The following is a 23695-nucleotide window of genomic DNA, read 5'->3' on the forward strand; positions in this document are numbered from 1 at the left end:
ATGGTTGGAGTTGGTGAAGGACTATGATTGTGACATTAGCTACCATCCGGGTAAAGCTAATGTAGTGGCCGATGCTTTGAGTCGGAAGTCATCAGTGGTAACATGTTTGACTGTGCAGTTACCACTACAGACCGAGATTCAGAGATTTGGTTTGGAGTGCTATCCGAGTGGCCATGCACCGAGCTTGTCAGTGTTGACGGTGCAGCCAGTTCTGCGAGATCGGATTAGAGAGGGGCAGTCCACTGATGAGGAGTTACAGCGATGGAGACAGAGAGATGAGGCTAGAGGAAATCTCTTATATACAGTGTAGGATGGCATCGTTCAGTACCGTGGGAGGATGTGGGTACCGAACATCGATCAGTTGCGAGCTGAGATTTTGACAGAGGCTCACGCATCTCCGTACTCCATTCACCCCGGAAGTACGAAGATGTACAAGGACTTGCAACTATTGTATTGGTGGCCCGGGATGAAGAGTGACATCGGGAGGGTGGTGTCAGAGTGCTTGACTTGTCAGCAAGTCAAGGCAGAGCATCAGCGTCCAGCAGGACTTCTTAGACCTCTCCCCATTCCGGAATGGAAGTGGGAGAACATTACGATGGACTTTGTGGTTGGCTTACCGAGGAGTACCAGAGGGTGTACAGCGATTTGGGTGATTGTGGATAGACTCACCAAGTCAGCTCATTTCTTGCCGGTAAGGACTACTTACACCTTGACACAGTATGCAGAGCTTTACATCAGAGAGATTGTTAGACTGCATGGCATACCAGTGTCTATCGTGTCAGACAGAGATCCGAGGTTCACCTCAGCGTTTTGGAAGAGTCTGCACACAGCTTTGGGGACTAGACTTTTGTTCAGTACAGCTTTTCATCCCCAGACAGATGGTCAGTCCGAGAGAGTGATCCAGGTTCTCGAGGATCTTTTGAGAGCTTGTGTCATCGATTTTCGAGGATCTTGGGAGACTAGACTGCCATTAGTGGAGTTTACCTATAACAACAGCTTTCAGTCGTCTATAGGTATGGCTCCATATGCAGCACTCTACGGGAGGAGATGCAGATCTCCGGTGCATTGGGATGAGGTTGGAGAGAGGATTTTGTTGGGTCCAGAGATTGTGCAGCAGACAGCTGACATTGTGACGCAGATTCGAGACAGGATGAGGACAGCGCAGAGTCGGCAGAAGAGTTATGCGGATGCCAGACGACGCGATTTGGAGTTCGCGGTAGGTGATCACGTATTCCTGAAGGTGTCACCTATGAAGGGAGTAGCGCGTTTTGGGCGGAGAGGCAAGCTTAATCCGAGATACATAGGGCCATTCGAGATCTTGGAGCGAGTTGGCACGTTGGCCTATCGTTTAGCTCTACCTCCAGGGCTAGCGGCAGTGCACAACGTTTTCCATGTATCCATGCTTCGGAGATATGTCTCCAATCCGTCGCATGTGTTGGATTTTGAGCCCTTACAGTTGCCACCAGATCTTGTTTACGAGGAGAGACCAGTGCGGATTTTGGCTAGAGAGGAGCGGAGGCTTAGGACGCGGGTCATACCGATGGTCAGAGTCCAGTGGCTGAATCACTCGGAGGAGGAAGCTACTTGGGAGACCGAGGAGGATATGAGGACTCGCTACCCGGAGATGTTCGGGTAAGTACTTTAATTTCGAGGACGAAATTCAATTTAAGGGGGGGAGAATTGTAACACCCGGTATTTTTAATTACATAAATCCGCCTGCATAATTAGGATATTTAATTATTTAAATTTATGATTTATGGGTTAAATAATTATGTGAATTATTTATGCATGATTTAATTTATTTTTAAGCATTTAACTCATAATTAGTGATTTTTATGATTTTTAGTATTTTTATTATTTGATCGCATAGACGGGACCGTGGACAGACGAGATGACAACTTTTTAGCCAAATTATTTTATGAGCCTTTTTAGAGCCTTAAAATATTATTTTGAGTCCTATTATCTCAAAATTTTAAGTATTTAATTTTATTTAATTTTAGGAGTCCATTTTTATTCAAATTAAGCCAAAATATTGACTTTTTATTATCTTTAAAATTCCCTAAAATTATTATTTCGAGATTTTATAATATTTATGTTAGTATTATTATTTTTAAAGTTGGGATTATTTTAATTATGTTATTATCTTCCTATTTTAATTATTAAACCCTTATCTACCTAAAATAATCCCCAAACCCTACGCCATTCTCCTAGCATCAGCCGCCTACCTCCCCTCCATTCTCCATATTCTTCATCAGATAGCATTCTCCAAGGACTCCATAGCCTCAATTCGTGTGGTTTTCAAGCCGAGTCATCATTCCGTCGTCCCGGAACCGTCCCACGTTCGTGCTTCTCGTCATCTACGGTGAAAGGCATGATTCCTTCTTAAAATTTTCGTACCATCTCAGTTAGTTTACGTGTGTGTAGTGTTATGCATCAAAATTTTAAAGATTTTCAGAAAACGATAATGGTATTGTATGTATGTGCTTTGTTCCTTGTTCCTCTTGTTCATGACCACGTTTTTGGGGTTAACTATGGATGGTAGGTCTGTTGGTCAAGGTCCTAGGAGGGTGGGGGACGGCCTGGACTCGAGTGGCTCGAATGGCTCGAGCCAAACGAGCCCAGGGTAGCCAATATAGCAGCTCGGCCGAGACAGGTGCAGGTTTAGGGTTGGCAGGAAGGAGGCTCGGCCTTGGCGGTTCAGGGTGCATGGGGGTTCGGGCCTGACTGGGTTTGGTCCGCCCGGACGTGGGCTACGTCCGGGCGGCGGCGCTCCGGCCAGGGGCGGCCGGAGCCGGCCGGCAGCAGCCATGGAATGGCTGCTGCTCTCGGCCGAGAAGCAATGGGAGAGGGGGGATCGGGTTGGGTTGGGTTAGGGGTCTGGGTCGGTTCTGAGTGGTCCGGGTCGGGTCGGTTAGGTAGTGGGTCGGGTTAGTGAGTCCGGGTCCGGGTTTGGTGGGCCGGGCTCGAGTATTTTATTTTTAAAGTATTTTACAAATTTATGTGTTTTTGAGTCAAATAAATTGAAATAAAATTATTTGGACTCCCAAATAATTTTATTTGGACTTTTAAAATTTTAATTAAGTTAGTCCATTTATTTTATGGGATTTTGGCCCATAAAAGTTAATGGGCCAGTCTTTGGGTTTTTGGGCCCATTGGGCCAGTTTAAGTTGTTATTGGGCTTAGTGTATTTTAATGGGCTTTATTAATTTAATTGGGCTTAGAATAATTATTTGGGCTTAAAGTTTAAGATATTGGGCTTAAGTATGTTAATGGACCAGATTTAAGTTAATGGGCTTGTGTGTAGGGCCAGCAGTCCAGGACCATCCATGAGAAAATTTGCATGTGTCCTGATTATATATTTAATTATTTTTATGCATTTGAGTTATTTTAATATTTATATGTTAATAAGAAATTAAATTAAATATATATGATGGACACACATTTTATTCAAGTACATGCATTCATGAAATAATATTTTATGCATGATTTAATGTTTAAGTTGAGCAATAAAAATATTTTATGTTGGAAGTTGAAGTAGTGTGACAATTTAAGGGGGATTCGTCCCCATATGATTGAAGGGCAGTTTACTGCCAATTTAAGAGGTGATTCGTCACCGGCCACGTACGTAGGTTTCCACGCTGATCAGTATTTAATGTATGATTTAAGGTTACACTACGGATACAACCATGCTATGTTAGAAAATAAATTGCTCAATAATGTTATGTATTATGTTATGTAATATGTTTATTTAAGTAAGTTATGTTATGTAATTTTTAAGCATGCTCATTCATGTATATGTATGTATTAGTATTAAATTGGTTTAAATTATTTTAAACCCTTGTTATGTTAGCATGTTGGGCCTCTAGGCTCACTACACTGGTATGGTGCAGGTGAGTACGTTGAGGATGACATTGTACCCACCGGAGGCGAGGACGTATGAGCATGCATGCAGTGGCCCCGTGACCGTGAAATATTCTGAGTCGCTATGCATGTCATTGTTTTTGTCAGCATGATACATTTTTATTATTTTCAGTGATTGAGGGTCTAGAATATTTATTTAATATTTTCAGTGCATGCAAACTTTTATTTACTTATGCAGTATATTTTTAATTAATGTTTGACTCAGATATTTATTATATTTTTAAGAATGCATTTTTATTTAAGTATTTATTTGTTTATTCATTTTAAATATTTTTATTCTGTGCATATATGTATGGGCATATATGTACATATTTTATTTAGTAAGTATAAAAAAAAAAAAATTTCCGCATATTTATTTATTATAGAGTTAGGGTCGTTTCAAAGAGAATACGCGGAGCTAGTTCGGCTATTGTTCGTGATATGTTGGTGAATACTTTCCAAGGTAATCCAGTGTCAATAGCCCCGAAAGCAGTCATGGCGATGATACGCAATAATATGAATGCTGATATATCATATTACAAGGCTTGGAGAGGGAAAGAACTAGCAGACAATATTTTGAAAGGTGATCCTACCAAAAGTTTTACTTTACTGCCTTGTTATTTACACATGGTTGAGAAGATGAATCGAGGAAGCATAACAGACATATGTATTGACGAGAAAAATCGATTCAAGTATATGTTTCTTGCTTTTGGTGCATGTGTCAGGGGATATCGAAGCATGCGAAAAGTTGTATCAATTGATGGCACATGGTTGAAGGGAAAATAAAATGGTGTTTTACTTGTGGCATCCGCACAAGATGGAAATTATCACCAATATCCTGTGGCGTGGGGAATCGTCGATGTTGAGTCTACGTTTTCGTAGAGTTGGTTTTTGACGAAGTTGTTAGAAGTAGTACCAGACGAGGATGAACTGGTGATAATTTCAGACAGACATCAGGGAATAATTAATGCGGTTTCTAGTGTCTATAGAAATGCACATCATGGCCATTGTACGTGGCATTTATCCCAGAACTTGAAAATCAGGTGCAAAAAGAAGGGTGCAGTTGAACTTTTTCTGCAAATTGCAAAAATTTATAAGCAAAACGAGTTTGATATTGCATACAGTGATTTTAGGAAGAGATATCCTGAGGCCGCACAGTTTTTGGACGAGAGAGATACACTTGATCGATGGACTCGAGCATATTGCCCAAATACCCGTTACAATATTATGACGACAAACGGGGTTGAATCGATCAATGCTCGACTACTTGAAGAGAGGAAGCTTCCTATTATTTCACTTTTAGATTCTTTGCAGAGACTGACATCATCTTGGTTTGTCCGCTATCGCAACGCATCAGTTGCAGCTAACACTAATCTGACCCCAACCATAGAGGGAATTCTTCGAAGCCGTTTCACTGATGCCCAGGGAATGCAAGTTTTTGAATTGGGCCGTCTTGAGTTTGATGTTCGGAGTGGTCGACATTCGGCCATTGTGGACCTGGAATCTAAAAGATGCACTTGCCGAGTTTTTGATATTGATAGAGTCCCATGTTCTCATGCCATTGCAGCCAGTTGGTTAGCGAAGATTGACTTATATCAATTGTGTTCAGAGTATTATTCTACGATGACATGGTGCATGGCTTACTCAGAGACTGTCTATCCCGTTCCCGAAGAAAGTGAATGGCCACGTAACATTAATTTTCCAGTGGTCCTACCTCCTTGTTTAGAGAAGAGAGTAGGTAGAAAAAAACAGAAGAGAATTCCTTCTATTGGTGAATTTAGCAAAAGGTAGAAGCGAGAGGATTGTATTCTTTTGCAAAAACATGTAAAACTATATCTCATAATCGTGAGTTAGTGTATTCGATTGTTAAAACATGTATTATTATATAATATACTCGTGAAATAAGTTGATTTTTGTGTTAAAATATGCATCATTATGTCTCGATTGTCTTGGTCCAGCAAGACAAATCTCCATGGTCTGTACCAAAAATGTCAATGGTCTGCCATGGTCTACCATGGTCTGTATCAAAAAATGTCAATGGTCTAACATGGTCTGTCATGGTCTTCCAAAAAATTATCTATGGTCTACCATGGTCTATCTAATCTCCATGGTCTATACCAAAAAATGTCAATGGCCTAACATGGTCTGTCATGGTCTACCAAAAAATTATCTATGATCTACCGTGGTCTACCTAATCTCCATGGTCTGTACCGAAAATGCCAATGGCCTGCCATGGTCTACCATGGTCTGCCATGGTCTGTATCAAAAAATATCAATGGTCTAACATGGTCTGTCATGGTCTACCAAAAAATTATCTATGGTCTACCATGGTCTGTATCAAAAAATGTCAATGGTTTAACATGGTCTGTCATTGTCTACCAAAAAATCAGTTGATTTCTATATCAAAATATGTATAATTATCTAACATAATCGTGAAATTAATGGATTCATATATTAAAATATGTATAATAACATAACATAATCATTAAATCAGTTGATTTCTATATCAAAATATGTATAATTATCAAACATAATCGTGAAATTAATTGATTCATATATTAAAATATGTATAATAACATAACATAATCATTAAATCAGTTGATTTCTATATCAAAATATGTATAATTATCTAACATAATCGTGAAATTAATGGATTCATATATTAAAATATGTATAATAACATAACATAATCATTAAATCAGTTGATTTCTATATCAAAATATGTATAATTATCTAACATAATCGTAAAATTAATGGATTCATATATTAAAATATGTATAATAATATAACATAATCATTAAATCAGTTGATTTTTATTTCAAAATATGTATAATTATCTAATATAATCGTAAAATTAATTGATTCATATATTAAAATATGTATAATAACATAACATAATCATTAAATCAGTTGATTTCTATTTCAAAATATGTATAATTATCTAACATAATCGTGAAATTAATTGATTCATATATTAAAATATATATAATAACATAAAGAAAGACCTTGTTTTTCCTTCTGGGGGTTTTCTGTCCTGGACCATAGGTAATAGCATGAATACTTTATCTCCCCTACATTTGCCGAGTGTTACTAGCATTCCTATTGTATTGGTTGGTCTTGTGCCCCATCATGGAGCTGTGATCCCAGGAAGGTGAATAAGCAGTACATCGAGAGTAGGTCAGTGTTCCATTGGGGGATCTTGGAGGGATTTCACCTATGATCAGATCAGTGGGCAACCATAGTTTACTTGCCTCGGTTATCCAGCCTCTTTTTGACCATTTCTTTACTTATCCGCAGTTTTTTAATGCACCGCGTTCTCCAAGTGGTTGATCTTAGCTTAGCGTGCTAGCCGCTGCTTCATTTCGTATAGTGATAACCCATCTAGCTACTCTAGGTTGGGGGGTAGGTCCATTGATAATTACTTTGCCAGGTTCTAGGGGGGCTACTCTTCTTTTTTTGTCGATCAACATAATCATTAAATCAGTTGATTTTTATATCAAAATATGTATAATTATCTAACATAATCGTGAAATTAATTGATTCATATATTAAAATATGTATAATAACATAACATAATATTAAATCAGTTGATTTCTATTTCAAAATATGTATAATTATCTAACATAATCGTGAAATTAATGGATTCATATATTAAAATATGTATAATAACATAACATAATCATTAAATCAGTTGATTTCTATTTCAAAATATGTATAATTATCTAACATAATCGTGAAATTAATTGATTCATATATTAAAATATGTATAATAACATAACATAATCATTAAATCAGTTGATTTCTATATCAAAATATGTATAATTATCTAACATAATCGTGAAATTAATGGATTCATATATTAAAATATGTATAATAACATAACATAATCATTAAATCAGTTGATTTCTATTTCAAAATATGTATAATTATCTAACATAATGGTGAAATTAATGGATTCATATATTAAAATATGTATAATAACATAACATAATCATTAAATCAGTTGATTTCTATATCAAAATATGTATAATTATCTAACATAATCATGAAATTAATGGATTTATAATAACATAACATAATCATTAAATCAGTTGATTTCTATTTCAAAATATGTATAATTATCTAACATAATCGTGAATTTAATTGATTCATATATTAAAATATGTATAATAACATAACATAATCATTAAATCAGTTGATTTCTATATCAAAATATGTATAATTATCTAACATAATCGTGAAATTAATGGATTCATATATTAAAATATGTATAATAACATAACATAATCATTAAATCAGTTGATTTCTATTTCAAAATATGTATAATTATCTAACATAATCGTGAAATTAATTGATTCATATATTAAAATATGTATAATAACATAACATAATCATTAAATTAGTTAATTTCTATATCAAAATATGTATAATTATTTAACATAATCGTGAAATTAATGGATTCATATCCTATATCAAAATATATATGATTATATAACATAATCGTGATATGTTATGAATTCATATATTAAAATATGTATAATAACATAACATAATCTCCGTGGTCTACCAAAAAATTTTCACGGTCTAACAAAAACTTTTCATGGTCTACCAAAAAATTTCTATGGTCTACCGTGGTCTACCAAAAAATTTTCATGGTCTACCAAAAAATTTCTATGGTCTACCGTGTTCTACCAAATAATTTCCATGGTCTACCAAAAACTTTTCATGGTCTACCAAAAAATTTCTATGGTCTACCAAAAAAATTTCATGGTCTACCAAAAAATTTCTATGTTCAACTTTTCCACATCCATTCCCTCGGTCTCATTCTGCCCTACGGCTTTGATCTTTGCCTCCAAATCACTGAGAAAAATCTGAGACTTACCAACAAAATGTCTGGATGCAAAGACATCTTCCTCTGGTAAATCTATCGGCTCTATACCGCAATCGAGACCGGTTATTAAACAATACTCTAACATAGAAAATTTTACCGGCCTCTTGCGCACAACCATCCAAAAATCATCACTGTTATTATCAAATATCTGCCTACTCATTAGATACCAAATAATTTGACCGGAAACATTAAAATCTCGATAATACTTAACGAGATTACCAAATGGAGAGTGCTCAAAAAACGTTGCTCTCTCATTGTTGTTTAGATAGTTATGAATCTTCTCCGACGTCTCTTTATACCTCGACTCCATAGTCAATTTGACACGAAAAATTACATCCTTACCTAATTTTGTTGGCAAATGCACCTGCAAAATTCAAAAATATATGCTTTAGAATAATTAAAAAAACAAATATTAGATGAGTAGACCTAGAGAGCAATAAGCACTTGGGTCAGACCCAAGCTTGGGTCTGCCAAGAAAAGCACACGGTCTGCCAAACACTTGGCAGACCCAAGCTTGGGTCTGACCACTTTGGCCAGACCCAAACTTGTGCTTGGCAGACCCAAGCACGACGCTTTGGGTCTGCCAAGCAAAGCACTTGTGCTTGGCAGACCCGCATTGCTTGGCAGACCCCAAGCTTGGGTCTGCCAAGCACAAGCTTGGGTCTGCCAAGCACAAGGGATTTGGTTCGACCCAGAGCTCTGGGTTTACCCAAAGCTCTGGGTCGACCCAAGCTTTGGTTGACCCTTAGCTTGGTTCGACCCAGGCATGGGGCGTTTTATCGAGATCCACGCTTGGGTCGACCAAAGGTTCACGTTTGATTAAATCCACAGACGATGAGTTTTGAAAATTACATTTAGGAAGAAACGTTACCACTGTGTTGTCAGCCATTTGTCTCGCTTTGTTGCCAAGATTTGTCTCGCTTTGAGAAGATGAAGAGTGCGTAGAATTTTTGAGTTTAATGGAAGATTTTGTTTGATAAAGAAAGAGATTGAGAAATAGAAAATAATTTGAATGAAAAAGAAAGAGATGAAGAAGAAAGAGAGGAGAGATAATCACGTCGCCCGTTTAAGAAGAGATTTATTATTGATTTAGAATTATAATAATAACATAGAAGGATATATAAGTAATTTTAAACATGAATCCTTTTTTTTAAATAAGTTAGAAATGAATCTCTTCTCCCTAAATTTCCCCCAAAGTAATCATATGTTTTTAACCAGCCCGCTAACAAAGGTGGAGACTTTTTGTGTTCGTTTCGACGTGTGACGTGTCACATCATCGGGGTCGGCGAATTTTTCCAAAAATCTGCCCAAAGATGATTGTAAATTACACTTTGCCCCCTCAACTACACACGAAATACCTTTTCTTCTCTGAATTTATAAATCTACGTGACCAAAAAACAGAGGATCCATTGTGGTTAAAAGTTCCAAGTTCCAACGCCATATAAACTGAAAGCTTCTGCCGGCAAAAACAAGAACGTAATAAACTGTTGAAATCAGGTGCCCACAAACAGTTAGTTCCTTTTTTGCAGATATAAAATTCAAGAAAATGGAGGTGGCAAAGGGGGTTCAGAGATGGGCTGTTGACATATCCAAGTGGAATCCTTCTGTCAATCACTTGTCTTTTTTCATTTCCCTTCTTCCTCAGCTTGAGCACTCCTCCATCAATAGGTAATCTTTATGTCGTGTGTGCCTCAATTTTTCCATTTTCTCATTGTATTCAACTAGTTTGCTTTATTTGAAGAGCTTACTGTATGCGGCTCCTTGGACACAGAATTTCGAATTTGACGTGCTTGTTCTGAAAATACATCCAGTATCCATGAGCTAGAATCATAAATCGGCCATGATCCTATTTGTTGAATTTTTGTCCATTTTTTTCAAAAAGAAAAATCCTGTTCTTAACTCATAGAGTCGAAAAGAAAATCTTGCAGTGGAGTATGAACTGTCTGAACCATTGATTACTTCATGTTAAGAAAGTGGCAATGGATATGTTGGTGAGCTCGATTCTTTGATTTATCAGGTTTGTGAAATTGGAGGATCGAAAACGTGCTCTAGTAAGCCGGTTGTTGCAGTATTCACTTGTGCATCAAATACTAGGGATCCCATTTGATGAAATCATCATTAGGCGCACGGCGGAGGGAAAACCTTATTTGGTATATTAACACCTTGATCAAAGTATTGTTACTTCTGGCTTGTGCTAAGCTTCAAGTTTTTGTTCAGGATTGGGATAAAACTATTGATGTTTAAGGATAAAACTATACATTGAGCTAATGTTGTGAAGTTAGCTCCTGTTCTCTTTTCTTTCTCATTTCGGTTGGGTGGTTCAAACTAAATGAAAGAAATGCAAAAACTTCTATTCGATGGGCAATCAGGTAGGAGTGAATAGCTTGGGTCTTGGTATACATCTGTTGTTTCTTCCATTAATATATTGATCTACAATGCAATAATGGTTCTGAGAACGAATATATCTTTGTTCGAGTCTGCTTGTGTTGTAGGCTTGTAGCTCTATGATTTGTCTCATCACTTATGAATTATGATTTGATTTAGAGAGCAATTTGAGGCATGGTCAAGAAAAGTTTCTATCATAGCGAGTGCAAATGTCAGAGTTACTAGGCCGGGGAATGGGGATACAACTAATTTTATCTATTACAAGCTGGGCCTTTTATTCTCTATCTTAAGTTGATATGGAAAAAAAAAGAAGAGTACAATGAATGCCAGCTTGATCTCAAAGAAAATGTCAAGGTCTTTGAGATGCTTTCCTAGGATTGTGGGATATTTATGAAATACTCAAAGGCTGAATGAATCATCATAGGATCCATTTACCCTTCACAAGGTGACTCGGCATGATGTTTTGAGCCGGATACCCTGGCATAGTAATTTTTTTCCTTTTCATTATCATTCTAGACAAGAGCTTATTAAAACTTCTCAATGTAATTTGTTGAAAAGGGAATCTCTCCACCATGAATGAATAGGAACTGGTTTGCAAGGTTTTCATCATTTTATTTTTGTTGCATTTGTAAACAGCAAGATAGCATGCATACTCACCACCGCACAATACATGAATATATTAAAATATTTACATGAGTGTGTGCATAAAGTTTCCGTATTTACTTTTGCTAGGTTTGTGCAAACCCGGAGATTGGATTTCCAAATTTTAATTTTAATGCATCCCATCATGGCGACTACGTTGCAATAGCATCAGAACCTATATGTCTGGTGGGTTTAGATATCGTTTCTCATTCCATTCCTGTAAATGAAACAGCTCAGGAGTTCATTCAAAACTTCTCTTCATACTTCTCTAGTTTAGAATGGTATCATGTCATCAGTGCTAGCTCTTCGGAGGAGAAGCTGAAAATATTTTACCGGTAAGCTAATTTCAGTATCAATATCCTTGTATAACAAGTATATTAGTGTCTTGATGTAATTTTAGAATCCCAAAATACCCCTCTTTCTTTCATTGTTTTCAACGAAAATTGTAATTTATGAAAAACAAAATCTAAAAAACTCATTAAAATTTAAAAATCATAAATTTTTTCATTTTTTTTATAAAAAGAGTACTTACGGAAAATTAGAGCATTCAAATCATCAGCGATACCAATGCTAATTGCTATGCATCAATTATTGTGGCGCATAAGTAATTAGACATGACAGCGGGTGAAATTATTGCTCTCGTGAGTGTTTTTTCAGTAATCAAAGGGATTGATTACACTCATAAAATGAAAACTTTTTCACTCTCAATCTTGCAGATATTGGTGTCTGAAAGAAGCTTATGTCAAGGCCTTAGGTACTGGTGTAGGTTACAAGTTGGACGATGTTGAATTCCACCACAACGGGTGGAAAAACATATCCGCCAAAGTCGCGGGAAATGAGTTGAAGGATTGGAAATTCTGGCTGCTAGAACTGGACCAACACCATTCGGTTAGTTTTCAGAGTTTCCCGTTGCTTATATTTTCAAAATTATTTCCTAGACAAATTAATATGTAGCAGTCCTTTTTTGCTGAAAAGATATAAGTTTTCCCCGAGTTCTTTCTTTCATTTGTTCTACAATAATTTATTTGCTTGAGGTAACAAATCTCAGGCTACATGATGTAAGTAGTTTGTAGATTTTTCGGATGTTACACTAGTTGGTCTATCCTGAGCAGTGCTTGTTTTATTGTTAAACCATGTTGATTGGCTCTTGATCAAGGGTTTTAAATTTCTTGCTGTAGTTGTCCATCGCCAGAGGCCATCCAAGAACAGCCACCTCTAGTTACAAGAGCACGCTAAAACAGACAGAATTTGACAAGGACATGTACAGCATGGGATTACATCTTCCAAATTCGAGTTTCATGTTTCTGACTGTCGAGGATCTTGTACCAGTTCAGCGTAAGCCGGAAGGGTTATCTCTTGATTTATCCAGAAACCATCTTGGATCCCAAAATGGTGACGATGATGAGAATGCCATGTTTTCGGAGTTATAAGTTTGATTTTGGCTGCCATATCTATTGTATAGCTCAGTCTATGAAGGTAAAAGTCTGCAACATGGACTGTCCAAAAATCATATATAATGCTAGATAATAAAAAGGCTTGGGAATTGGAGAGTTAAAACAACTGAAATTAACCTTGAATATAAAAGTAACAGAGTTGGAAAAAGGTGAACGAAATTTTGGCGTTAATTAAGGATTTTTCAACTCGTATACTTTACATTGCAGCCATTTGTTAACACCCTTTAAACAAAAAAATTGGCAACATAAAGATGAGCTCGATATCATCTCCTTGCCCCCACAATGTGGTGCATTTAGTTGGTACTTGCACCAAGCAAAATACGGTGATCAGAAACGATCAGGTACAAAAATGAGATGCCATTGAACAGTTATAATGTTTATTCCCAAAGAAAATTGTCTGGAATACAGGGAAAACTAGGATATTCTAACATTCTAGCAGGGTACAGAAAAAGAATTGCATACTTACAACAGCCCATTTTGGCCAGGACATATCTTAAAAACTGCAACCATACCCTACCCTACCCTACCCTCCCTCCACGGCTCGAGCGAAAAAAGGACAAAGAAAAAGGCACCGCTAGCCAGTCAAGTATATACGCAAGCTGTACAAGGCAATGCTACAATCAAAATATATCTGCAAGCTCATCCATAGGAGTTGGAAGGCCAATAAAATCATGTTCTTGGCCTGTTTCCTCATCTAAATTGAACCAAGAATTGAAATCCTGTGGCACACCAACCTCGGCATCTATGCCTAGATCCTCTATACCGTTGATATAATTTAATGGCAAGTTTGTGGCGTCCACTGATTCTTTTGTTTCTTTTGATGAATTTGGGGGGACGTTACCTGTCGATTTAAATCTAATGTCTCGTTTCCTGTTGCCAACATCATTGGCTGAGTCACCAGAAACGCTGGCCGAGGTACAGATTGGATTTGTGGTGTCTGTGAGTTTATTGACAAACCCATTTCCTGATGTACAAAGTTGAGCAGTTTTCTGCTTGGGCTTCGATTTTGTTTTCCGGTCACCTTTAGAGCTGGCCAAAGATGACCTCCCAGCTTTGGTGACGGTGTTTCTGGTTGAAGTGTCTCTATCTCTGTCCCTTTCACTTCTCTTGCCCTTCGTACCGCCCAAACTGCCAAGAGCAGGTGTGGCTCTAATGGCAGCCCCCCCAACATCATCAAGCAATACTTCTTTTTTCTTCCCTCTGTTTGATATGGGCCCTTTTTTAGCAAATGCATGATCAGATTGATGAGTCAAAGTTGCAAAAGCATCCGATGAAACACCATCTGCATAGCCATCAAAAGAATAGTCTGTTAAAATAGTGTCGAACGATGTTAAAAGAACATTTTCTAGACATGTTAAACAAAATTCGGAAAAATATGAGCATGGCAGAAGGAATGCAAATCGGTATAACCAAGTTGTCAAATGCTATTTTAAGAAACTAGAAAATGTCAAATGCTAAGTTGTGCACGATTTAACTGCTTACTTACCCTTAGCAACTCCCAGGTTAGAAAGCGGCTCTGTTTCGAAGGACCGAGGTGGAGTAGCATGAATGATTTCTCGTAGTGGAGGCTCAGAAAAACAGCTAGCCCCTGAATCTTCAAACATCCGACATCTTGCGAGGGACCTCTTGACAAAAGCCAAAGCAAATTGTTTCGATACTTTAGCAATCCCATGTTTAGAAGCAAAGCTTCCTTTGGTAGCCTGCCAATCATTCCAAAGTCATATTCCACTTTTCTATGAAAAAAGCTATGAAAAAATTCACTACATAAGAACTACTGCAGAAAGTGTATTCGAGAATTCTCTGGCAATTTGAAACAGCAAAATGAAAAACTTTTGAGTTTTTCCAGTTTGCATAACAGAGTGAAAGTCAAAACTGCCCATAGATGCAATGATGGCATGAAAATGCTAGTATTGATTATTGAATGCGATGAAACAAGGCAAAGCATTTTCTCAGAACATAGTTGTAAAAATTTTACCTATAACAGTCATATGATTGCTAATCAGCAGTTCGCTATTTACATGGAGAACCAACATTTGGGTAAATTGGTTCTCCTAAAATAACCAGAAAGTGTACATTTAGTCTTTTATAGTTATAATGAAACAAAGGAAAATCGCAAGTGCTATGTCATCTATCACACGCCAGGCCCAGGCCCGCGCCTGGACAGCACAATGGACCCTATAGCAACTGCTTCGTATCCATCATTCCATCCTCGCTTTACAGAAATGGTTAACCCAAATTGCTATAGAAATCAACTGTATATAATATAACTCATTTTAAATCTTCAATTTTACTCATGTGAGACAAGGTGTATATATATATATATGAGTAATTTTCAGCTGCCCAACCATTACTGCCCAACTCGTCCCCGACCACTAAAACCAGCTACCGGGTTTTAGTTGTTTTTTTAAAAAAAAATTCGTATCACTAAAACCCTCTACCGGGTTTTAGTTGTCGGGATGAGTTGGGCATCATTGGTTGGGCAGTTGAAAATTTCTATATATATATAAAGAGTCAAATGACTAAAAAAAAGTCTCGTACAAATTGCAGTTTAATGAAAAATGTACGTGTCAATACAGTTTGAAGGCCTTTGAGGCTAGTCGAGGGACAGGCTCAAAGTAATTAACACTCACCAAAAGTTTCTTGTATGACAACTCAATAAGTCTGTCCATTGCAACCTGCTCAGGTTCACTGCATAACCACCAAAAATTATATCTTATTACATGATTCAAACATTATTTTATCTCGTTAGTGACCCCTAATGCTCATGAAGTTCAATACATAGTACTTTACCATCTTCCATCATTCTTGGCTTCTCGAACAGCCTTGCATATTTTATCCAAGGAAATCTTCTTCTTTCCGTTCTGAAGAAAGGAGCACAAATTGCAAAAATGTTTACTCAGTAACTAATAGAAAATGAATGTAATAACATAATGATCCATACGACAAAGAAAACCGAGGAAGCAATAACTTGAGCATAATCAATAAAAAGGGAACTTATCAAAATGGTCTGATGCAAGATTACCTTTTCAAGAAGCCCCCTCTCTAATTGAACAATATCCTGGTTAATTGGCTCGTCTTCTTTATCATCTAAGTCAGGCTGCGATACAGAAACAATTTAGAAATGCATATATTTATTTCTATCATAAAATATGAATGTAGAGGTAAAGTTTTTGCATTGTTAATGCCCACAATCTGTTCATTGGTGTGTGAAATGAGATGGGTATTTTTGGAAATTGCAGGAAAAAATCAAGGGCAATATGGGGAATAAAATTGTATTATTACAATTAATTATCATATCATTAATGCCAGAGAAGATAATAATGTTTATTACCACTAACATATCAATATGAATATCATCTTTAATTCAATTATATGGATAATTGGCTATTAAACAAGTGATCTTACATGCGGATGACAAAGCATGTGCTCTTTACTGGTATTAGAAAAAATTCTAGTTCAAAGCGTAACAAAATATATTATATAATTCCAAGTTTCAGTATATCTTTCAAATTGTGCAATTCATACAGAGAAATCAATGAAATTTAACAGAAGTAGGTGGAGGGTAATGAAAACTTATCACAGAAATTTTCACTTAAAGATGAAAGCATCAATCACCAAATTCCCCCATAATAGTAGACTTACGATGGATTCCAGAAGTCCGATGCTCTGCAATTCTAGTACAATCTTTTCATCCATGGACATCTGCTCGTATGCACAATCAATGGGAGAAACATTACAATTATTTGCAGGATATTTTGGTGGAATATAATCACCCCTTGTAAATCTAACCGACACTTCAATCTCTGAATGCAAATATTCGCCATCCTTCTGAAACAGCTCACCATTACAAAGATGATCTCTACCACTAGGGCGACTATTGAAATCTGTATTTCCGTTACAGGGAAAAACAGTATGTGGATTCCCGTTTTTCAGAGTTTGAGAACCAAGTATTGGCTCACAGAATTCGAGCATATCTACATGTTTACTTCCATTGCCAATGAAGAGACATGTATCATTAACTGAACTCCTTGGTCTTCCAAATCCAGTTTCTTCAGATTCTTCAATGTCAACTTCCACAATTAAAGCAGATAGCACCCTTTGGAACAACGGAGTAGAAATCTCATAATCTTTCTGAGCACTGGGGCACTGAAATAGAGAAGAATTCTGAAATTGTTGTACAAATTCTGCCTTATCCAATGAGTCCTTCGACCCAATATCATTCTTCATGTGTATACTTCTTTCACAAGAGAAAACATCAGATGCATACATCTCATCTTGCCCAAGGCGATCCTGATACAAGAGTGGTATGCTTTTTAAACACTATGAAACAGATTCATACAATTACATAGACTCGAACTAACTTTTCTCTCCAAGGATCTAGCATAATATATTAGAAAGACAAAGGGACGCTAGTGCCAAAAAAAGGTGCTCAAACAAGTGCACAAATGTTTATCTCCATTGGAAGAGGATGCACTGAATCATTTCCACACCGAAGAAATTCATGAATAAGGAAGCGCAAGTAAAATAAGATAAGAGATTGCAACTACAAACCAATCTCCCCTGAAGATTACTGCCATGACAACAATTTTGAGACAAACATCCACATGACTCTTCAGCCAGTTTCACCTGATGGTTCAAAACAAAATAGAAAAATTTTCAGAATCAACAAAGACCAAAAACAGAACAATGTATGAAACTAGTAAAGTAACAACCTGCCGAATTAAGTAGGATTTTTCCTCTTCACTCATAGAAGCAAACAACGGCTCAACAGTCTTCCAGAAATCACTCGAACACGCATTCACTGCATTCAAGAAAAAGTTGACGGTAAATCACTTCTAGTATACATGAAAAATGAATGTCAATATGTAACCAAAAAAAAAGCACATACGGCTAGAATGGTAAGCCAAATTTGCAGCTTCTAAAAGCTCCTCGTGGTCGTCCTCAGATTCCCCTGAAAAGTCATGCATTAATTACTAGGAATTCAGAATTTCAATCAACAGATTGAATTGTTTCCCCTCTTTTGTCAGCTAAAGCATGCAAGTGATGTGAAACTTCATACCTCAGTCGCCAAAAAACTAAAGTACCTCCCGACTAATCCTGTTCTAGAGACTCCACAATGATAAAACCACGCAGAGAATTGCAAACAATCACATATCTCCAAAAACCAAGGCTATTAGAGGCTTTGATTTTTTTTATTTCAATTGATAAATAATATTATAAATTTAATTAAAATAAATTTTTGTTATTTTAGTTATATATTTTAGTCAATCATGCTAAATGCTAACATTTAAGTGTTTTCTTTTTAGTTCAAGTATATTTTTTTTTAACAAAAAACTATAAATATAATTAAATAATATTTTTAAAATCGGGTAGTGCTTTAATATCGGGTAATACCCGGACCCTTAATTCCGGTTCGGGATCGGTTATAAAATATAAACCCAAACTACCCGAAACCGAATAACCCCACCCGTGTCCACCCCTAGACTTGTAGAGCTTACATAAGCAAGCAGCATATCTCTTACAAGGCCACGGAGGGAGAAAACCAAATAAATAAAATAAAATAAAATAAAATAAAAAAAGAAAGGGTCAACGAGGCCGGTATACGGATTTATTCCCATCAAAACTTGGATTGGAAATGATAATATGAAGGTTGCAAAAATAAATTTGCTTAAATTGAATCAAGATTAAAGAAAATTCTTTTAAGGTATACCACTACAATCAGGTGAACCCCCATTTGCTAAATGGCCAATACGAGGGAAACCTCTGCGATCTGCGAGCTTCTTCAAACGACGGCCTGACTTGCTGTGAAAGTACATAAATATTCATCGTGAGAAAAAAAAAACATGAAAATTTATACATGTAAGTCATTTTCAGTGCTATAAAAATCATTTCGTACCTTCCATTCTTGTCGGAACCAGACCTCACATTACGCAGAGGCTTGACTACTGGCATCACATTATCCACCTTCTCCCGCAGGGGTGAAACGCTTTCCCTAGAAAAAGGTGAGACCCTTCCACTACGCTCTTGCCTCCGCACACCATCACCACTTTCTTTTTTGACAATGTTTTTGTTTTTTTCCACCGGAATTACAGAAGGCATCACATTCATACCAGCATTCGCAGCCTTTTCCTCCATGCCTCCATTCCCAACAACTCTCTCTTTGTTTCTGTTTTCAACAGCACCAGATTCTTCACTGTCGGACAATCTGGAAGGAGACGGAACACTTTCAGGTTTCGATTTAAAATTTTGGTTTCCATTCGGTGCACTCTTGGAAAGAAGAGAAGCATTGGTCGCTGCAATGCTTAAACGAGGTCCAAAACTTGAAGGAGAACATGCTTCGAATGGTATCTGCACTTCATCATGGTTCACGGGCATAAGATTTGTCCTCCTAGTACGAGAAATCTTATTTGATCTCTGACCACCCCATTGAGTAATAGGTGGAGAAGACGATCCTGCAGGCATAGCACGCTTGCGATTGTTAACCCCAACAATCGAAGGGGCCTTGCTAACACCCTGGGGTTGTTCCCAACTCTCCAAAGTTCCAGGCAAACGAGGTATGTTAGAAGCAGCGTTAGTTGAAATCGTGGAGCCACTTCGCGGCGCCCTAGCAGCCTTTCCTTTAACTATTGGACTAGGACAATTAGTGTTGTTGTCCTCACGATTATTCAGCCTAATAGAATGATTCAGAAGATGCACCAATGTTAAACATCCAGTTCAAGGAAAAGAAACAACACCAAAACCATCCACAAATCAAGTGATAGAAAACTTGGGGATTTCCTAGAGACAAACCAGCTATATAAACAGGTACGTCAAATAATTTCCAGAACTAATAGGGAAAAAGATGAAACACGCATACTTTAAGTTTCCTTTCCCAAAGGCTCGCTCCTTATTTTGTCCAATAGAAAAATCCTTTGAGAGTGCAGATTTTTCTTGATCATTTTTAATCGTCGCCCGTGCATTTGAGCCAGCAGGAGATGTAGAATCCACTTTCTTACTGCCACTAGACGCCCCAGATCTGGAAGCAAGTCACCGGGATAAAACTTGAGACACTAAAACTAAATAATAGATACAAAAGGAATTCTTTAAAGCACTCATGCCTCAAGTCACAATTACAAATATTCATTTCTCGAGAGAAAAGAAGGGCTGGCCCAATAACAAGCAGAAGAAGCACACAACAATTACTGACCTGAAACCAATATTAGAATCAGGGGCCTGCAGACTAGAGTCACTTGTAAGCTTATGATGCATAGGTCGCTTCACTTCCCCATCACTGTCAATGGATCTTGAGAATACAGCACCAACTGAACGTTTCCTTTTCATTCTTTTGTCCCAGCCTTCTCCACTAGCAGGCAATCTCCTTATTTTTTCTTCAGCCATATCAGGATCTGCATTATTATATTTAACAATCTCTCTTTCTTTTGCCACCAAAGATGATCGTGGTACTCCATTATTTCGGGATTCAGCCTGAAAATGGGAAAATTCTTACATTATTTTGACAACTAAAGAAAATAGAAAAAGGTTATGTCCACAGTAACGTAATTCATAACAGCTGAAAAATAAGAAAAACATTTATGAGGTAGAATGATGTCATAAGAAAGCATGATACTAGTTTCTGCACTGATTTTTTTTCTTTATTTTTAGCATTTCTCGGCTGTTTTCCCACATAGAAATGTCTGCCACCGTTTCAAGCAAACACTGAAACAACATTTTTATTGCTAATGTTAGAATTTTGTACATCTCAAGAGGAAGAAAGGCATAAATCTATGAGATGAGATGTTAAACAATTTAAAATAGTGACATACTCTTCCCACAAAAAAAAGTTGTTTTTAAACCTGATAAATATGTTCTGTGACAAATAGGTATTGTCTTCGAGTTGTCAAGATAAAATGTTACGTTGAAAAAAGCATATCATCAAAATCCTGGAAAAACTAGCATCCATTTTTATTACATACCCGGGTTTCTGTAACGGATGAGCGCATGCGCTTGTTAAGAACAACGTTCTTAGGTCGATCATCTAATTTCTGATTCCCGAGTTCTGGCGAATTTCGATGCATCTGGGATCCAATCTTCAAATTTGAACCACTTGATCGTTCATTTGTCATCAGTTCAAGTCGCTGCTGCTTCTTAGAGGTCATAGCATCATAATATTTGTGTAATTTATTCAGATGTTCATCCAACCTCTTTGCTCTACCACTACCCAAAACAAAAGGGAATATTTCAGTTTAAAAATAACAGAAATAATTACAAAAGCAACTGTGTGGATTGCATAGAATTTAATGCATTTCAAGCATACCCCTTGCTGCAAATGTTATTTAATGTTCTTACAAAAAATGTACAAATACTGAATTCCAGGACAGTGACACAGAATATATAAATACATGTGTTTTAAACAGAGATATGACCATTTGGCGGCATTTTCATCCATATGAAAACAAAAAAGACATGGACAGGGCTGAAAATTCGACAACACTGACCCAAAAATCCATGTATTAATTCACTCTAGAGATAATAAATATTATGTTAACAATAACCTGGCTTTAACACAAGAATCTGCAACACTTGTTCTCAGTCGTTTTAATTCCTCCACGGCCAATGGAGATAAATTCTTCGGATAAGCAGCACCAAAAGAATTGTCTTCGGAACTGCTCCCAACAGAAAAACCAAGAACTCTCCTTAGCTCAACAGAATGTGCATTTTTTTTTTCTCCAACGACAACTGGATCCAACATCAGGCATTGAGATAGTGTAGGCATGTCTGATGAGGTAGCACTCCCTCTAGGAGTTGCCTTCCCAAAACCAAACATCCTACTCTCTGCATTTTCCCTGAAGCTTGAAGGCCTATCCAGAGTGGGACCCGAGTAACTTCTCTGACCATTTTGGTAGTTCCCTGAAAAACTGGAGTCAGGGCTTGCCGATGTCAATTCATATCTAGCATGTCCGGCCATATTATAATGTTATATTCCACATCAATAGAATCCTTTCTCTTCAACAATATTTTTGTGCTGTTCGAGCAGCCACAAACTCACAAGACCTAGCAAAACAAGCCATATAAGCAGAAATCAAAGCAGCCAAATCAGACATAAATTGTAACCCATCTGTCACTTCAAATTTAAAGACTAGTAATTTTTTTTTCCAGAAATTAGCAATAGTAATTAGTACAGATCAACGGAGTGGATAACTTTTCTTCAACAAACTAACAATCATATTTCCCGTATATGGTGCAATAATCCTCTTATCATCTGAATTTTCTCCAGGCTTCACGCCTTTGCAACACGTAAGAAATATGACAACCATCATTCATTAGGAATATCTACCAATTCACACAACGAACTGAGCAGACTCCTCATAAGAGAACAAAAACACTTGGTTAATCACAAGCACGAGCAAAGATCAAATAAAAAGCATAAATTAATAATAACCACCTGATAAATTAAAGCATTGAGTACACATTTCCAAGCAAAATCAATCATTAAAAAAAAGGACAATTCATTCAAATTAAACAGATAAAACTCATATTAAAGGTACAAATAACCCAAATCATACCGGTCAGACACTTCCACGGTTCATTCAAAAACTCAAAAAACCCTATATCAAGCAAAGCAAAAAAAAACTAGGGTTTATCCATAAATCCCCCTTCCCTCCAAAAATTGAACTTATTACGCACCTCATAGCACAATTCTATCACGCCGACTACGAGAATTGTCGAGCAATTAACCTGCATTCGTCGATCGAGGTGGGATCGAAGAGAGAGACAGGAAGATGGTAAAATCTAGAGAGAGACTGCAAAAGCGCGTACTGTAGTCTTATTATTTTCTCTTCTCCTTTGATATTTTTTTATGTTCTGACGAGTCTTTGTAGTAAGTTGTTATATATGGCTAAATATTAGGGTTATGTTATAATTTCAGAAACAAGTTGAAATAGGGGAAACACAGTTCATTTCAACTTATTTATACAGGCATTACTTTTATGATAGATCTAAGGGTTCTCGTTTATCAATACACGTGGGGTCCACTAAAAATAATGGATCTCACATTTATTAATAAATATTCACCGTTAGATCTACCCCAAAGCAGTGCATGTATAGATAGGATCTAACTTACCGGGAAACACATTAGAGGCCACGAATTAAGGGGTTTTGTCGTAGTTTTGCAATGTGGTGTTAGACTATATAACGAACAAATAATTTGACAATAGTTTACTCATGCTCTTAGTAGATATGTACATCTAGCAATTAACCTGCATTCGTCATTGCATAACGGGTTGTTTATTCAATCTTGTCGGCATACAACAAATCACGCAGCTTATCTTCTTGCTGCTAGGAGATTGAATTTGGGCTTTAATGAAGTTTTTGAACTTTCGATTCTTTACTTTCTGAAAACTGTTGTTTCTTAATGTGTTATTTATGCAAGTCATTTTCAAAAAAA

At 36.8% G+C, this 23695-nt stretch overlaps 3 protein-coding genes across 5 annotated transcripts; 2 read left to right on the forward strand and 1 right to left on the reverse strand.

Annotated features, from left to right (window-relative positions):
* The first annotated feature begins 4395 nt into the window (after window positions 1-4395).
* LOC140861780 (uncharacterized) lies at window positions 4396-5691 on the forward strand. Its single transcript, XM_073264789.1, has 2 exons — window positions 4396-4670; window positions 4944-5691. Exons 1-2 carry the CDS (start codon window positions 4396-4398, stop codon window positions 5689-5691), a joined length of 1023 nt encoding a protein of 340 aa, XP_073120890.1.
* Window positions 5692-10080: 4389 nt separating this feature from the next.
* On the forward strand, window positions 10081-13397 carry LOC140866291 (uncharacterized). Its single transcript, XM_073271253.1, has 5 exons — window positions 10081-10459; window positions 10809-10941; window positions 11909-12153; window positions 12535-12706; window positions 12997-13397. Exons 1-5 carry the CDS (start codon window positions 10338-10340, stop codon window positions 13246-13248), a joined length of 924 nt encoding a protein of 307 aa, XP_073127354.1. The 5' UTR covers window positions 10081-10337; the 3' UTR covers window positions 13249-13397.
* A 230-nt stretch (window positions 13398-13627) lies between these two features.
* Window positions 13628-23099, reverse strand: LOC140862959 (uncharacterized). 3 transcript variants are annotated; one of them, XM_073265996.1, is made up of 16 exons: window positions 22987-23099; window positions 21804-22302; window positions 21225-21465; window positions 20459-20736; window positions 20129-20287; window positions 19169-19942; window positions 18983-19074; window positions 18161-18223; window positions 17985-18073; window positions 17824-17898; window positions 16915-17562; window positions 16295-16369; window positions 16063-16133; window positions 15903-15960; window positions 14759-14972; window positions 13628-14554 (listed from the first exon to the last, which is right to left on the reverse strand). In XM_073265996.1, the coding sequence occupies exons 2-16, from the start codon at window positions 22214-22216 to the stop codon at window positions 13893-13895; spliced, it is 3912 nt and encodes a 1303-aa protein (XP_073122097.1). In that variant the 5' UTR covers window positions 22217-22302; window positions 22987-23099; the 3' UTR covers window positions 13628-13892. The 3 variants fall into 3 exon arrangements, with proteins under 3 accessions (XP_073122097.1, XP_073122098.1, XP_073122096.1); XM_073265997.1 differs by having other exon boundaries at window positions 21804-22158; window positions 22936-23099; XM_073265995.1 differs by having other exon boundaries at window positions 22936-23099.
* Between the last annotated feature and the right edge of the window lie 596 nt (window positions 23100-23695).

Source organism: Henckelia pumila, chromosome 4, assembly GCF_033568475.1.
Source record: "Henckelia pumila isolate YLH828 chromosome 4, ASM3356847v2, whole genome shotgun sequence".
Taxonomy (NCBI): Eukaryota; Viridiplantae; Streptophyta; class Magnoliopsida; order Lamiales; family Gesneriaceae; genus Henckelia; species Henckelia pumila.

Excerpts from the sequence above, each read along its gene's own strand:
- LOC140861780 (XM_073264789.1), top strand. The coding sequence starts at position 4,396 with ATGGCGATGATACGCAATAATATGAATGCTGATATATCATATTACAAG. Across the intron at positions 4,671-4,943 it reads GTATCAATTGATGGCACATG|GTGCAAAAAGAAGGGTGCAG; the intron begins GTTGAAGGGAAA and ends CTTGAAAATCAG.
- LOC140866291 (XM_073271253.1), top strand. The coding sequence starts at position 10,338 with ATGGAGGTGGCAAAGGGGGTTCAGAGATGGGCTGTTGACATATCCAAG. Across the intron at positions 10,460-10,808 it reads GAGCACTCCTCCATCAATAG|GTTTGTGAAATTGGAGGATC; the intron begins GTAATCTTTATG and ends TTGATTTATCAG. Across the intron at positions 10,942-11,908 it reads CGGAGGGAAAACCTTATTTG|GTTTGTGCAAACCCGGAGAT; the intron begins GTATATTAACAC and ends TACTTTTGCTAG.
- LOC140862959 (XM_073265996.1), bottom strand. The coding sequence starts at position 22,216 with ATGGCCGGACATGCTAGATATGAATTGACATCGGCAAGCCCTGACTCC. Across the intron at positions 18,224-18,982 it reads GGGTTCACCTGATTGTAGTG|GGGAATCTGAGGACGACCAC; the intron begins GTATACCTTAAA and ends ATGACTTTTCAG. Across the intron at positions 15,961-16,062 it reads GCCAAGAATGATGGAAGATG|TGAACCTGAGCAGGTTGCAA; the intron begins GTAAAGTACTAT and ends GTGGTTATGCAG.